Below are 16,966 nucleotides of genomic sequence, written 5' to 3' on the forward strand. Positions count from 1 at the left end.
AGTATAGATCTGATGTAAGTCTTGCGAGTACTTTGGATGAGTACTCATGGTTGCTTTGCTACCTCTTTTCCCCCATACCCGATTGCTGCGATCAGATGATAGAGCCCAGGAGCCAGCTGATCCCGCCAACGACTACTACTACCCTGATGGAGCCTACTACTACTACTACTACTACTACTACTACTACTACTACTACTACTACTACTACTACTACGTGGAGACCGCCGATGACCAGGAGTAGATAGGAGGCTCTCAGGCAGGAGGCCTCGTCTTTTTGATTAGATGTCGTTGTTTTGTTAGCCTTCTTAAGGCAGACTTGTTTTATCTTATGTTTGTACTTAGATATTGTTGCTTTCGCTGACGCTTGTTTATTTGAGCTTATGTATTCGCGCCCTCGAGGCCCCTAGCTTGTAATATAAAGCTTGTATGACTTTTATTTGTGTCTAGAGTTGTGTTGTGATATCTCCCCGTGAGCCTCTGATCTTGATTGTGCACATTTGCGTGTATGATTAGTGCACGATTAAGTCGGGGCATCACACCGACTCTCCACCGGGATAGTTGGGTTAGATGGAACTAACCCACTCTAACCCTCCCTGTTTGGATATTTTTGGGTTATTTGAGCCCCAAACTAACCCAAATTAGCTCTAACCCCATGATCCAAACAGGGCCATGATAAGTTAGTTTGAGTTAGTTGGATCTAACCCACCCCAAAAAACTAGCCCACACTAGAGAAGCTTGTTTGGGTTAGTTCTCCTAGGTCCACTAGAAAAAATAGTAAAAAAAGTTATCCCTCTCATTTAAACATGGTCCAAAGTAGTCAAATGATTGAGAAAAAATATATTTATTGTCAATCTAACCCTACCATCCAAACAGCTCTTTGGTTAGTGTTAGTCTAGAGTTAGTTTAAGGTTAGAATCTAACTCTAATCTCTAACTGAGTTAGAGTATCCAAATAGGGCCATAGAGGCGGGTAGCAGAGGTCCTGCATAACGGCGTGGAGTTGCTGAGGTGGTGTGTGGCGACAATGTCAGTGATGTTGTCCGACGGAGCTAGTGGCGACAAACTATTCCAATGGGCAATGTTGGCTCGTGGTCTATTATTTGGGGGCAGATGGCTATGCACATATTTAAAAAGGAAGTACACTTGCGACAGAGGCGGAAGATCGACAGTGAGTTCCCAATATGAGATTTTGCCGGTACCCTTCTCTATCGTCATCTGATCTACGATCCCGCGTCACATAAGTGCGTCCACAGATGTTGTTGACTCTAAACACGACTCTTGGTGACTTGACTGACGTGTGCAAGGTTTTCAGTTTGCATGGTTGTGTCCATGTTCAGATTGTGTGCAATTGCGGCGGCGGCGGAAAATGGAAGTTCAAGCCATGAAAACGTGTAACGAAGGGCCAATTATTGTTCAAGTGCGTATAAGTGCTTTGTGCTGTTCATGCCCATGACTGGTGAAGCTCTTGGTGACTGACTTGCCATTTTAACATAACAAATCAGCGAGTACAAGAAGAAGAAGAAGTGAAGCATCTGAATCAGAACAAAACAGCTCAAATCAGATACATCAGCTTGTTCGATTGATGATTATTCCCGACATAAATGATGACCTTTGTGACACATACTCGATCACTTCATCTACTCCTCAAATAAAACGCTCCCGTTAAAGGGGATGCTGACACTGAATAATACTACTACTGCTACATTGCCTTCTCTGCTACGCCGATCTTGATTTCTGTTGCCTCTTTTCTTGCCTTGCTTCTCTTGTCCTGGAGGAACTCCGTCAGCACCCGTAGCGCAACGTCGGCGTCTTCGCTCCGCAGCAGCATCTCGGACACCTCGGCCGGCGTCACCTTCACCTCCACCGCGGCCAGCAGTTCCTGTATCCCTGGGAACAGAGCATGGTCATCCACGAGGTGATAGTTCCTGGCCAACGTCTTGAATGCCTCCCAGCAGCAGTGGCCCATGTAGATGTGCATGTCCATGCGCCCCGGCCGCAGCAGCGCCGGGTCGAGCCGGTCCTTGTAGTTGGTGGTGAAGATGATGATGCGCTCCTCGCCGCTCGTCGACCACAGCCCGTCGATGAAGTTGAGCAGCCCGGACAGCGTTATGGTCTGCTGTTGGCGCGCTCCCGGGTGGTGGGCCATGTCCTCCGGGACGTCGTCGTCTGATGAACTGCCGTCGTCGGCCGGCACCGGCATCGTGCGGTCCTCCCTCGACTTGGCGTCGAAGCAGCAGTCGATGTCCTCGATGACGAGGATGGATTTGTTGGGCATGGCGATAAGCAGCCTCTGAAGCGCCGAGTTGAGGCGCACCTCGGAGAGATCGAGGTCGTAGAGGTTGAACCGGAGGTAGTTGGCCATGGCGGCGACAAGGCTGGACTTGCCGGTCCCAGGTGGACCGAAGAGCAGATACCCGCGCTTCCAAGCCTTGCCGATCCGCCGGTAGTACTCCTTCCGCTTGAGGAAACGGTCGAGGTCGTCGGTGACGGCCTGCTTGAGTGCCGGATCCATGGCGAGCGTGTCGAACGTGGCCGGGTGGTGGTGGTTGATGCCGTGCCACGACCGACCCTCGTTCATGAAGATCTTGAGCGCGCGATCCCGCCGCTGCAGCTGCTCCGCCGTGGACATGATGAACGGCACGTACCGCTCGAGGGCCGCCTCCGTGTGCTCGGCGTCAAAGCTGAGCTCGAGGGTCTCGCGTGGTGCGGCCCGATGCCCCTTTCCCTTCTTGCCTTCGTCGCCGCCGGTCTCGATGGACGTCCATTTGAAGTCGACGCCGTCGAAGGTGTCGGTGGTGGAGCCCCCATCGTCCATGCACAGGAGTGTGCTCCAGCTGCTGCTCCCGTCGGGCTCCTTGTACCGGGTGCGCGCGAGGCAGAGCCGGCGCATGGCGGTCGGGTCGATCTTGGTGGCCAGGTAGGCGCGCGCCGCCTCGAAGAGGTGGTTCTCGTTGTACCCGGCGTCCAAGTGGCGGCGGATGACGATGGTGTGGCGCTCCTTGTCGCCGGCGCCGAGGCGGGCGCGCACGAACGCGGCACCCCAGCGCACCGCGGCGCGCAGCTCCTCGGGGAGGAGCTCCCTGGCCATGCTGCGCACCAGCATGGCGTACGCGGCCACGGACGCCGCCGTGGCCAGCGCCTTCTTGTACGTGTCCACCACCCTCCCGCCTCCTTCCAACGACGACGCCGCGGCTCCGGCCATGGTGGTCAGTGGCAAGTTATCCATGAGTGCGATGCGAACACGAGTGTGCTCCACGCCTCGTATATGTACTGGTGCTCTAGGGTTCATTTCCTGTTACGATCGACGAAGTTGTAGCACCGATGCGGCGCAGTTTCGTGGAAGGTGCCATAAAGGCAATAGTGCTAATGTCGACCGATTGACTCGAGCTGAGTCGTCTCTGTTTAGGGCTGTTTAACACCCAATCGTCCTTCAACTCGTGTTGCCCTTATTTCATTCCGAATTTTCTTGCTGAAGAGGCTTCACGTGCGTGAAGGAATCTTGGAGTGGAATGAGAGGGCTCGCAAAGGCTGGCTCATGTCGGATGTTCCGTCATGTCCGACGCAGCACAGTACATCTTTCGGCCGGCCTCGTATGATCGCATCATAGGTTTCTTGCAATATTCTACCACTCCAGTGTGCCACCACACACAAGGACCAGTGATTTAATTAGGTCACCGGCTGTAAAAAGTCGTCGTGTTAAGCAAAAACGCCCACTTGTTCCGGTCACACCGATCGATTAAGCGAGAATCTAGTACACCGGAGAAGGCACTCCATTTTTACAACCCGGCCGCTCGCTGGAGCTGATTGGTTGTACTAATCGCGAAAAAGAAAATGATAAAAACTGTACAACGATTTATACTCTCTCCGATCTACCTTAAATTGTCCCTGCTTTAGTACACCTTGTTGTATTTGATTTATCTTATTTTTGAAAGCCAATAGCTAGGCGGCGTTTTTCCGGTGGGTAACCCGAGCGAACAAGTGTCCGTTTTGGATGGCCCTCGTGAGAGAAGAGATTGTTGTCGGAGTAATGGGTCACGGGTAGGCGAACCCAGACCCAGAACCTTTCAAGACATCGGGGTAGTCTGCACCCCTCAAGACCCCAGGACGAAGAGCCGCCTTCTGAGAGTCGGCTGCGAGGCAGCCGACTGCCCATTCGCGGCCGAGCCCCGAGAACGACTTCAGGATGAGCCGACTCCTGACTGGCGACTTCCAGAGAAGCCGACCATGGGAAGTCGGCCCGCGACGCCAACAACCCCCATGCCCTCATAAAGAGGGACGGGGCGGGGAGTGGCCACAGTAAAGTCCACCCCCACCCTTTTCCAAGGGCAGGCGTGGCCACAGTACGCCGTACCCGTGGAGATCTCCGCCCGACGCGACACTGTTGCCATGCCGACCCTGACGTCAGCCCCAGAGGGTGGAGTCCTGTGCCCACGACGGCCTGCCGGTACGACCCAGGGACGACGGGTCCCACCAGTCGGCGGGCGAACGGAAGACGGCGAGAGCGCCACCAGTCGGCCCAGTTGGGAGTCGGCCCCCAGGAGTCGGCCGGCCCCTCCCACGGGCCCCGCGCGCCATTAACCAGACGCGACAGGGAGTGGCCACAGTGATCGCCCGCCAGACGACGGAGCTGTCACCATGACCCCATGACTGAGCCCGCATCATTAGAGGCACGAGTACAGTAATCTGCAGCCGGCAAGACCCGCCCACGGCGGACGCGGCCTGTCGGCTCCGTACCGAGCCAGTCGGCGGCGCCCACCAGTCAGCGGGCCCCAGGAGTCGGCGGATAAGAAGACAGCCAGAGAGACTGACGGTTGGGCCCGCGTCCAGCCGGATTACCATTGTACCCCTAGGGTTAGGCCTATATAAACCCCCCAGGGCACCCATGCAAAGGGTTGGAATCCATTAGCACTAGACCAGATCATATAGGAAGGAGAGAGTTAGCCTTGCCTTCTCCTACCTCCAGGAAACAACTAAAGGAGCAACCGTGTACGCACTTTGACATAGTGATCATGCGGAGACCCCGCAGAGCAGCAGTAGGGGTATTATCTTCACGGAGAGCCCCGAAGCAGGGTAAGATTCGCCGGCGTGCATGCCTTCGCCTTATTCCGTTTCCAGGCACCTGCAACGTTCTACTCGCCCCCACCATGATAAGCCATTGTTTGGCATATGTCGCACCCAACCCCCGACATTTGGCGCCCACCGTGGGGCCTGGTGCACCGTCGTCCGGAGACCTGCTCTGGACGGGAACCATTTTTCTCCCTGGCGAGCGCAGCCAGCCCGGCACGCCAGACGGAGTTTTGCGCCGACGCACTGCACGGCGCTGAGATCGTCTGCGCAGCCAGCTGCCTCGCCGGTCTTGTCGGCGAGGTTCGCCTCTCCGACGAGCCTGCATTCGACGCGGGCATGGGCGGCCCTGAGAGCCTCCTCGCGGGCCTCCTTGACCAACTCCATGTCGCCGGTGAGCCTTCCGTGGACTTGGAGTCTGTAGGCTCCACCGACCCGATGCTGGTCGACTCCGACACCGCGTCACTCGACGCGTTCCCCACCAATGTGGTGGTCTACGATGAGCCGCTCCCTCGCGCGGAGAGCGACGGAAGCACCGTCGTAGAGGTGCTCGTCATCAGTCATGACGAGCATCCCGGGGGAGGAGCGCATGACCCACTTGGCGCGGCACTGCAAGACCTGACCGCGCCCATTCCAGAAGACGCTGACGCGGAGACGTTGGAGGTGCGCCGCCTTCAGCTCGTCGAATGCGCGAAGAAGCTGGCTAGCATGAGACGCTTGTCAGAAGCCTACCAGCGTGAGATGGATCGCGCTGTAGGTGGCTCGCCAGCCCCAACTGGGCCCAGCCGCCTAGGCGTGGTCCAGCAGCGCGGCGTGACCATCGCCAACCTATTCGGGGCAAATCGCCCTATGTACGCCACGCCTGTGGAAAACATTCGAGCCGCCCAGGCGGCGGCGGACAAGCTGGACAACTTCGGGGGCGAAGAGCGCCGCCTGATGAAGGAGCGAGTCCAGCGGCTCCTTGACGCGGCTGCCGCGCAGAACGAGGCCGGCTGCCGCACAGAGGCGCCGCAGTGACAAAACGACGACCCGCCTCCATGCCGAGACCAAGGCGCGACGTCTCAGACGCCGACTGGTGGCGCCCGAGGAAGGAAAGACAAGGATCCGGCTGTCAGCCGCAGTTAGACTCGCATTACCATAGAGCGTGACCAAGACGGCCGCCCAAGAGCAGTGGAACGACGGGACGACTGTCCGCCTCCTCCTCCTCGCAAGGAAAGGCGAGTCTCCCCGCCGCCTGTGGACCATCCGACTCTCGGCGATCACCTTGGCCGCTGAGAGGGAGTCGGAGAAAACGACGCCCACCACCGGATCGACCGACTTCACCGATCCCTGGCGCTGGAAGAAGAAGACGAGTTAGGTCCGCCTTGTTTCGGTCCCCGCATTTGAGACGAGTCCTTTCCCAAAGGGTTCACGCTCCCAAGAGACACGTCCAAGTACATCGGCTCCGTGAAGCCGGAGGACTGGCTGGTTGACTACTCCACGACCGTCAACATAGCGAACGGCAACAAGCGCGTTGCCGTAAAATACGTTCCGCTCATGCTCCAGGGAACGGCCCGGACATGGCTGAACAGCTTGAAGCCCCACAGCATCAACAGCTGGGTCGACTTCACCGATGCATTCGTCCGCAACTTCACAAGCACGTACAAGCGTCCCCCCAAACCTCGCCAGCTTTCCTTGTGCATGCAAGGCCCCAACGAGTCGACTCGCGACTACCTCACGCGTTGGGCCGAGCTCCGGAACTCTTGTGAGGGCGTGCACGAGGTGCAGGCTATCGAGTACTTCAACGCCGGGTGCAGAGAAGGCACCCTCCTCAAGCATAAGCTCCTCTGCGACGAGCCGGAAACCCTCGACGAGTTGCTGATCATAGCAGACAAGTATGCCACGGCCGACTCCTCCATGAAGGCGGAGATTCAAGTTAGTGCGACTAGCAAAGTGGCCCATCAGGCTCCTAGAACTCCGGCTGGAGACGCCAGTCGGCGACAACAGCAGAGCGACCACAAGCGCAAGGCCCCACAGCCGGCTTCCAACAGCCGGAAGGTGGCGACAGTCGAAGTCCAGCAGCCGGAAGGGCAGCCTCCACCCAAGCGACAGAAAGGCGGCAAGCCCAACTGGTTGCCGGCTTTCTCATACGAGCAGAATCTGGATGGTCCTTGCAAGTTCCACAGCGGCGCGAAGCCGTCGAATAACACCATCCGAAAGTGCCACTGGCTCACCAGGATCGCCGAAGGAGACGGCCTCTTGCCTCCCCCGCCTGCTGGGCAGCAGCCTCCGCCTTCGCCCTAGTAGCTGGCTGTCAGGCTAGTCGGCGCAGTACAAGACGAGTACCCCGAAGAGCACGGAGCCTACGTGGTATTTACCAGCATGGTTGATGATCGGCGCAGCAGGCGGCTGCAGCAGCAAGAGGTGAATGCAGTAGCATCAGAGACACCAGAATTCATGCACTGGTCCGAGAAGCCTATCAGCTAGAGCAGAGCTGATCACCCAGAGGTGATGCCGAGTCCGGGCTCCTATGCGTTGGTCTTGGATGCCACCTTTGCCACAGATACACGAGCTGCTCGTTTCTCGCGAGTTCTGATAGACAGAGGCGGCATCATCAAACATCCTGTACAAGGACACCATGGAGAAGTTAGGAATCAAGCAAAGACAGCTTCAGAACAGCCGAGCTGTGTTCCACGGCATTGTTCCTGGCCTTTCCTGCTCACCAATCGGCATGATCCTGATTGACGTCCTCTTTGGAGACAAAGATCACTTCCGCCGAGAGTCAGTTTGGTTTGAGGTGGTGGATCTCGAGAGCCCATACCATGCATTACTTGGCCGACCCGCCCTGGCCAAGTTCATGGCGGTCCCCCACTACGCCTACCTCAAGATGAAGATGCCTAGTTCCAAGGGGATTCTGACCGTAGCCGGCGACTATCGGAAGTCGTCTGCCTGTGCGGCTGAAAGTAGTCGGTTGGCCGAGTCCCTGGTGATCACGGCCGAGAAGCGGCTCCTTGACCGGGTTGTGGCGATGGCCGGCAAGCAGCTAGAGGTGTCTCCCAACCCCAAGGAGTCGGAGGCTGAGGGTTTGTTCAAGACGACCAAAGAGACAAAGAAGATACCCTTGGATCCGGAGCACCCAGAGAGGTACGCTGTCATAGGCGCAAACCTCGACAGCATATAGGAAGGCGAGCTCGTCGATTTCCTCCGTGAGAATCGGTACATCTTCGCATGGTCCCCCAAAGACATGCCAGGTGTACCGACGGAATTCGCCGAGCACAAGTTACATGTCCGATCTGATGCGAAGCCAGTCAGGCAGCCCTTGCGCCGCCTATCAGAAGAAAAGAGAAGAGTTGTCGGAGAAGAGATAGCCCGACTCCTAGCAGGCGGCTTCATTATGGAAGTATTCTTTCCAGAGTGGCTAGCCAACCCAGTCCTGGTACTGAAGAAGAACAAGCAGTGGTGAATGTGTATTGACTACAAAAGCCTCAACAAGGCTTGCCCCAAGGACCCGTTTGCTTTGCCAAGAATTGATCAGGTGATAGACTCCACAGCTGGATGCGAGCTGTTGAGCTTCTTGGATGCATATTTAGGATATCACCCAATCAAGCTGAACCCGACTGACAGACTCAAGACCGCCTTCATCACACCGTTCGGAGCCTTCTGCTACCTAACCATGACGTTCGGCTTAAGGAATGCCGGCGCCACCTTTCAACGTTGCATGCAGAAGTGCCTCCTCAAGCAACTCGACAGAAACGCCCACGTCTACGTGGACGATGTGGTGGTGAAGACGGAGAAGCATGGAACACTGCTGGAAGACCTCAAGGAGACCTTTGAGAACCTACGCCGATTCCAGATCAAGCTCAACCCTGAGAAGTGCGTCTTCGGAGTACCAGCAGGCCAACTCCTTGGTTTCATGGTCTCTGAACGTGGCATAGAGTGCAACCCTATAAAGATCAAGCCATGGAGAGGATGGAGGTACCCAGCCGACTGCTGGACGTGCAAAAGTTCAGTGGCTGCTTGGCGTCCATCAGCCGATTCATCAGTCGGCTGGGCGAGAAAGCTCTCCTCTTATACCATCTCATGAAGAAGACCACTTTTTTCGAGTGAAACCACAAGGCGGACGAAGCCTTTCTCCAGTTGAAGAAGATGTTGACTACTCCACCCGTTCTGGCGGCTCCTGTACATCGCCACCACCAGCCGGGTAGTCAGCACAGTCATTATAGTGGAACGCAAGGAGGAAGGCAAGGCACTACCTGTCTAGAGACCGGTATATTACCTGAGCGAAGTGCTGTCAACCTCCAAGCAGAACTACCCCCACTACCAGAAGATGTGCTATGGCGTGCACTTTGCCACCAAGAAGTTGAAGCCTTACTTTCAAGAGCATCCAATCACTGTGGTCTGCACGGCCCCACTTGCCGAGATCATTGGAAGCCGAGATGCTTCTGTCCGAGTGGCCAAATGGGCCATAGAGCTGGCTCCCTACACCATCTACTACCAGCCCCGCACCGCCATCAAGTCACAAGAACTGGCCGACTTCCTCGTCGACTGGGCCGAGACCCAGTACCTACCACCAGTGCCCGACTCCACCCATTGGCGGATGCATTTCGACGGCTCCAAGATGCGCACCGGCTTGGGAGCTGGCGTTGTCCTCACTTCTCCTAAAGGCAACAAGCTCAAATACGCACTGCAAATCCACTTCGCCGCCTCCAACAACGTCGCCGAATATGAGGCGCTCATTCACGGGCTTCGGCTTGCCAAAGAACTTGGCATTCGCCAGATCCTGTGTTATGGCGACTTGGACTTAGTGGTCCAGCAGTCGTCTGGCGACTGGAACGCCAAAGATGCAAACATGGCGAGTTACCGTTTCCTCGTGCAGCAACTCAGTGGATATTTCGAGGGGTGCGAGTTCCTCCATGTGCCAAGAAACGACAACGACCAAGCAGACGCCCTGGCATGAATCGGCTCTACCCGCCAAGCAATACCATCCGGCGTCGCCCTTCAGCGCCTCCTCAAGCCGTCTGTCAAGCCTTCACCAGAATCAGACTCCATCTTTGTGCCGGCTCCCCCCGAAGAAGTCGGATCCGATTCCAGAGCCCCAGCAGACGGTACGAGGATTTTGGCAGATGGCTCCAAAGCCGCCATAGTCGAAGCCGGCCCAGGGACTGCAGAACCCAGCCCGGGGACCGCGGCGGCCAGCCCGAGGACTCTAGAACTCGGTCCGAGGGCTGCACCAGTCGGCCCGGGGACTTCATTAATCCAGCAAGCGGTTGCTGACTCCAGCCCGCCGCCTCCCAGCCCAGCCGCCCTCGGCCAAGTCGCAGTTCTGGCAGTCGAAGAAATAGCAGCACCCTCATGGGCCCAGCCCATCCTCAAATACCTGGTGAGCAAAGAGCTACCGACTGATGAGATCTTAGCTCGGCAAGTACAACACCGAGCGGCAGCCTACACCATAGTCAACAGAGAGCTGGTCAGGCGCAGCGTCACTGGTGTCTACCAGCGCTGCGTAGAGCCAGAGCAAGGCCAAGCAATTCTCAAAGACATCCATCAAGGAGAGCGCGGCCACTATGCGGCTTCAAGAGCACTCATCGCCAAAGCCTTCTAACACGGTTTCTTTTGGCCAACGGCCTTAGAAGAGGCCAAGGAATTGGTCCAAAAATGCAAAGGGTGCCAGAAGTTCCGCTCGAAGCCGCATTAGCCGGCTTCTACACTCAAGACCATCCCCATTGCCTGGCCCTTCGCAGTTTGGGGCCTAGACATGGTGGGACCGTTCAAGATGGCACGAGGTGGCCTAACTCACTTACTTGTCGCAATGGACAAGTTCACCAAGTGGATAGAAGCGAAGCCAATCAAGAAACTAAATGGTCCGACTGCCGTGACTTTCATCTCCGACATCACAATTCGGTACGGCGTACCACACAGCATCATCACCGACAACGGCATGAATTTTGCCAAAGGCGCCTTGGCCCGTTTCTGCGCGACACAGGGCATCCGACTGGACCTAGCGTCCGTCGCCCATCCACAGTCAAACGGCCAGGTGGAGCGAGCAAACGGCCTCATCCTGTTCGGCATCAAGCCCCGACTGGTCGAGCCTCTAGAGCGCTCGGCTGGCTGCTGGCTCTATGAGTTGCCAGCCGTCCTCTGGAGTCTGCGCACGACTCCAAACAAGTCAACCGGCTTCACACCTTTCTTCCTCGTCTACGGTGCTGAAGCCGTCATCCCAACGGACATAGAGTTCGATTCCCCGCGAGTCACCATGTACACCGAGGAAGAAGCAGAAGAAGCACGTCAAGATGGCGTCGATCTGCTGGAAGAGGGCCGGCTGTTGGCACTCAGCCGGTCCAGCATATACCAGCAGAGCCTGCGCAGATACTACAACAGGAAGGTCAGGCTGAGATCTTTCCAAGAGGGCGACCTTATGCTCCGACTGATCCAGCGAACAGCCAGCCAGCACAAGCTGTCGGCGCCTTGGGAAGGCCCCTTCATCATCAGCAAAGTGCTGGGCAACAACTCCTACTACCTGATCGATGCTCAGAAGCCCCGAGCACGCAAGAGGGACGACTCCGGCAAAGAGACAGAGTGGCCATGGAATGCAAATCTCCTCCGAAAATTTACAGTTAAACGCAATATGTACCACACTACCTTTTTAAAAGTACCAAGACTTCGTCCCCCCCCCCCCGAGAAGAGCTCGGGGACTGCCCTCTTTTATCTATATGATAAGAATTATGCCTTCGACTATATTACTCTTTGTTATGCCGCTTGGCACCGGGTTCGACTAGTCGGCCCGGGGACTTGCCACCCTGCGCTATGAAATGCTTCCTGCAGCCGGACAAGTAGTGTGTGGCGCCTAAGCCGTCTCCTGTCAGAAGCCGCAACTCGTAGAGTGACTGTTTGGTGGGCAGGAGTAAGGAAGAATGGGCATCCACATGAAAAATGACTAAGGACTCAAAGCATAAACATAGCTTAAAGCCAGCTTCCAGCCTTTTTTCGCAAACCGACTCTTGAACAGTCGGCTTGCCGCCTTCTATCCGACTTGCTAAACAACTCTAAAACGGCTAAGTACCTGCCTTCCCAAAGTGACCAAGAATTTGATCCAGCAGCAGTCCGCAGAGCGGCTGTCCGAATGACAAAGACGGCAACTGAGGGAAGGCGGCAAAGGAAAAAGCCAAAAGAGCAATGAGCAAGAAAAGATAGAAGTCGGATGAATATTTACATAACAAAGGCCCTTGGCCGAACCATCGAGCAGAGGTTCAAAATACACCCCGCAGGTGGAATTGTGCGAATTAACAAGTTCTTCAAAGACTATTAAAATAGGTAAAACAAAGATAAGGTGGAAGCCTAGGAGGCGGCAGACGGGTTCAGAGGATCGTAGGAGACGGCGGTGTTGGATGTTGGGGCGGCCGGCTGGGTGGTCTCGGCTTGATTACCTCCGGCGACAGTCGGCTCGGGCGGGCACGGCTCGTTGCTGGAGGCGCGGTCGAGCTGAGGCTGGCCGTCTGCTCCGTCTTCCGGTGCCTCCGTCTCGCTTCCATCCTCCGCATCGTCTTCCTCCTCGACGCTGGAGCCGATCACCTCCGTCGAGTCCTCGCCATAGTCTGGGTTCATCCCAAACCACTCCGGCGGTACCTCACCGCCATCTTCAGCCCGCTCGGGGACAAAGATGCTGGTGTCAGTGTACTCGGCGATCGCCGCCACACGCTTGACAAGGGCGTCTTCCACGGCTGCCAGCTCCGGCTGGGCCTCTGACCGGAGTGTGGCCAGCCGGTCTAGGTCGAGCCCCGGATACCACGCCTTGACGAATTCCAAGGCTCGGCGCGCTCCAGCCCGGGCCGAGGAACCCTTCCAGGCCTCAAGACGGCCAGCCGCGACCTCCAGCCAGTCGGCAGTCCGACTGGGGGTGCGCGGAGCCTGCATGTCTGGCCACAGGGCAGCGATCGTTTGGGCGCCGACACATTGAAGCCGGCGCAACATCCAGTGGGCCGGCCGCAGACGAGCCCCAATGCTCAGAATATGCTCGTCAAGGGTCCGGGGGGCATCGGCGGCGATCTCCGCGCCATCCGCCCTCCGCTCCTCGCGATCAGCCTCGATAGCTTGAATGGCGGCCTGCGAGTGGCCGGGGAAGAAGTCTGCCAAGATGGAAAGAATGAAGAACAAGTCAAAAAACCAGGAGCCGGCTCGACCTATAGTCGGCGGCTCGAAGAAGAAAAGCAAAGAAGTTCACCGTCGACGAGGTCCTCGATCTCGTGGAAGTCGGAGGCCAGCATTGCCTCCTTGTCAGTCCAAGAGGAGCGCTCGCTCGCGAACTCGGCCAGGAGGGCGGCCTCCTCCTCTTTCGCCTCCTTCTGTGTCTTCTTAAGCAGCTCCTTCTACTCTGCCAATTGTGCGGCAAGCTTGCTGCACTCCTCCCCCTTGGCGCGCAACGTGGTGTGGGCTTCGCTCAGCTGCTGTTGAAGATTGGCGTTGGCCTCTGAAGAGAAAGAAGAAGGAGGGCATTAAGTCATCAAGAGAGAAGGTCGCCGGGGAGATCCGGCCCGACTACTCAGCAGTCGGACCGAATCTCGGGGACTACAGCGCGCGGGTGCGCCAGCGCGCCCCCGCAAATAAGAAAAAGGACTCACTCCGGCTCTCCGACAAGTCGGTGATCTGCTTGCCCAGCTCTTCAACGTTGCGGTTGAAGGCGGTGACACGGAGGTTGTGATAGTCCTGCGACAAGTATTTCAGACAAAAGTTAGTACCCGGAACTCACCAATTGGAGTTCCGGGCCGCCTGCTCAGCAACAGGCCCAAAACTCGGGGACTACACCCAGTGGGTGCGCTGGCACGCCCACACAGAGAGGAACAAGAAAACAAAGACAAAGGAGAAAGCATACCCAGATGGCTGCCCGCGACGCCAGGTGCACCTTGGTGCAGTTTTGGATAGCGTCGCTCTCAGCTCGCAGCTTTGTCTGGACATCCAGAAGAGCCTGGTTCAGGGGGCCCGTGCCGCCTCCTCGCACCCACCCAATGGGCGCGGCGCTCGTCGCTTCGGTGTCTGGGATCGTCGAGATGGCGGTGCCGGTCTCCAAGGGGCGTGGCGCCGAAGTCGCCTTCTCAAGACGGCGGCACGTTGGCGAGCCGACTTGAAGGAGTAGCCTTGCCACGGCCTCGTCTTCAGTCGGCGGCAAGGGCGGGTCCGCCGGCTGTTTGCCTTGCGCGCTTCTAGACGGCGGCGGGGGCGGCGGTGGCGGCACGACCGCGTCCGGCATGGAGGCGTCGCCGCCGCCCCTCTCCATGATAGGGAACTCGCCACCGTCTTCCTCTAACTGCCCCGTGAACTCCGGGGGCGGCGCCGCAGAGTTCAGAGGGGTGACGAACACTGCCGACCGCCGGTGCGCGACTTCCTTAGCCTGTCGCCTTGCCGCGATGGCGGCCTCGGCCTCCTCCAGCTTTTTTAGGGCGGAGGCCTCCACCTTCGCTTTCTCCAGGCGGGCGGCCTCTTCCTCCTCGCGCCTGCGCGTTCTGCTCCGTCGCCTCCCGGAGGTCGGCGGTGGGTTCAATCCGCCGAGTAGTGGCAGACGTCTCCGCCGACCCCATAACGGAGGCGGCGGCAACCCTCTCAAGAGTGAGGGGAGCCCTGAAGCGAGGGAAGCATATGAAAGAATCAGACAAAATCAACAAAGAGAAAATAAAGATAAGGGACGGAGGCGCTTACGCAGAGACCAACTGTCGGTGTCAAAACAGGCGGATCTTGGGTAGGGGGTCCCGAACTGTGCGTCTAGGCCGAATGGTAACAGGAGGCAGGGGACACGATGTTTTACCCAGGTTCGGGCCCTCTTGATGGAGGTAAAACCCTACGTCCTGCTTGATTAATATTGATGATATGGGTAGTACAAGAGTAGATCTACCACGAGATCAGAGAGGCTAAACCCTAGAAGCTAGCCTATGGTATGATTGTTGTTCGTCCTACGGACTAAAACCCTCCGGTTTATATAGACACCGGAGAGAGCTAGGGTTACACAGAGTTGGTTATAATGGTAGGAGATCTACATATCCGTATCGCCAAGCTTGCCTTCCACGCCAAGGAAAGTCCCTTCTGGACACGGGACGAAGTCTTCAATCTTGTATCTTCATAGTCCAGGAGTCCGGCTGAAGGTATAGTCCGGCTATCCGGACACCCCCTAATCCAGGACTCCCTCAGTAGCCCCTGAACCAGGCTTCAATGACGATGAGTCGGGCGCGTAGATTGTCTTCGGCATTGCAAGGTGGGTTCCTCCTCCAAGTACTTCATAGAAGATTTTGAACACGAAGGTAATGTCCGGCTCTGCAAAATAAGTTTCCACATATTTCCATAGAGAGAATAATATTTACACAAATCTAATCTGCTGACGTATTCCGTAGCATGACATCACACTACGACCAAGTCTTTATTCGAATCGTTTTACTGTCCCACCTCAGTGCGTTTAGCGAGGCGGTTTCCTTGGCACGTCTTGTTAAAGCAGAGATCGTGTCCCCTTATTCCGGGATTCTCATCAATACGGGTGTGGGTAACCCAACCGCGCCATTGACTACGGCGCTTGGGAGATAAGCGAGTTTTACCAGGCTGGTGGGGGCGCATAGTCGCGTCCGCCCATATAAGGGGATAAGGACCCACCTTTTCATCCACGCCTTCTTCCTCCTTTGCCTATCCATTTCCGCGCACTCGAGCTCCAGCGCCCAAGTCCGCACACCCCACCTCAACCTTCTCCAGCCATGTCTGGAGCGGGAGGCAAGTGGATGGTCTCCTCCGTCACGGAAGGACACATCAAAAGACTGAGGAAGGCCGGATACTTGTCGAACGACATTGCGCACCGGCTTCCCGAAGAGGGGCAGCTCATCCCCACCCCTAGGCCCCATGAGAGGGTGGTGTTTCTCCCCCATTTCCTCTGCGGACTAGGCTTCCCTCTCCACCCATTTGTCCGGGGGCTCATGTTCTACTTTGGCCTGGATTTCCACGATCTGGCCCCGAACTTTGTCCTCAACATCTCGGCGTTTATCTCGTGTGCGAGGCCTTCCTCCGCATCTGCCCCCATTTCGGCCTATGGCTCAAGACTTTCAATGTCAAGCCGAAGGTGGTGCACGGCACCCAGGCGGAGTGCGGAGGTGCCATGGTGGGTAAGATGCCCAATGTCCTATGGCTCGAGGGCTCCTTTGTGGAGACCCTAAAGGGGTGGCAATCGGGGTGGTTTTACATCACCGAGACGCGCGACCTTGAATGGGTCGCAGCCCCTGAGTTCAGATCCGGACCCCCTATGCGGCTCACCTCCTGGAAAGAGACGGGCCTGTCGTGGGGTAAAAAAGGAGAGCTGACCGGACTCCAAACATGCGTCCAAACCCTGGTGGACAAGAAGCTGAAACTTGTCAACGTAGTCCAGGTTATGCTCATCCGCCGGATCCTCCCGTGTCAACAATGGGCTTTCAACCTGTGGGAGTTCGACCCGGCGCAGCACCGAACTCTGAGCAAGCTCTTCGACACGATGTACGAAGATGCGTGGAAGGTGCTTTTCAAGGGCGCCGAGGCCCCCGCATCCGCTACCGAGGATCGCAGATTCAGCACGCAGCGTCACGCTAGTGCGGTAAGCTGTTTTTACCTTTTATAGGGTATTAGTTTTGCATAGTTTGACTCCATGCAGGATCTAAGCTCCCTTACCTTTGACAGGATTGGCAGAAGACATTCGGATAGATCAACTGTCCGGCTCCTTTGCTCGAAGGCCCAGCGGACGCTCGCTTAGCGAAGCTACTGGTTCCGGCACCCTATGTGGTGCCGGAGAAGAAGGCCACGGGGACTCGAAAGAGTTCCCGGCGCCTGGGGGTGTCGGATTCATCATCCGACGACTCCAAGACGCACTCCTCCCATGAAGACGAGGAGGAGGAAGAAGAGACCTCTCCCCCTCCAGCGGGGGGAGAGAAGAA

General features: G+C 56.9%; 1 protein-coding gene across 1 annotated transcript; it reads right to left on the reverse strand.

The window, feature by feature from the left end:
• Positions 1-1,511: 1,511 nt before the first annotated feature.
• LOC123188421 (AAA-ATPase At3g50940) lies at positions 1,512-3,303 on the reverse strand. The gene has a single exon (XM_044600526.1). It carries the CDS (start codon positions 3,286-3,288, stop codon positions 1,699-1,701), a length of 1,590 nt encoding a protein of 529 aa, XP_044456461.1. The 5' UTR covers positions 3,289-3,303; the 3' UTR covers positions 1,512-1,698.
• Between the last annotated feature and the right edge of the window lie 13,663 nt (positions 3,304-16,966).

Source organism: Triticum aestivum, chromosome 2A, assembly GCF_018294505.1.
Source record: "Triticum aestivum cultivar Chinese Spring chromosome 2A, IWGSC CS RefSeq v2.1, whole genome shotgun sequence".
Taxonomy (NCBI): Eukaryota; Viridiplantae; Streptophyta; class Magnoliopsida; order Poales; family Poaceae; genus Triticum; species Triticum aestivum.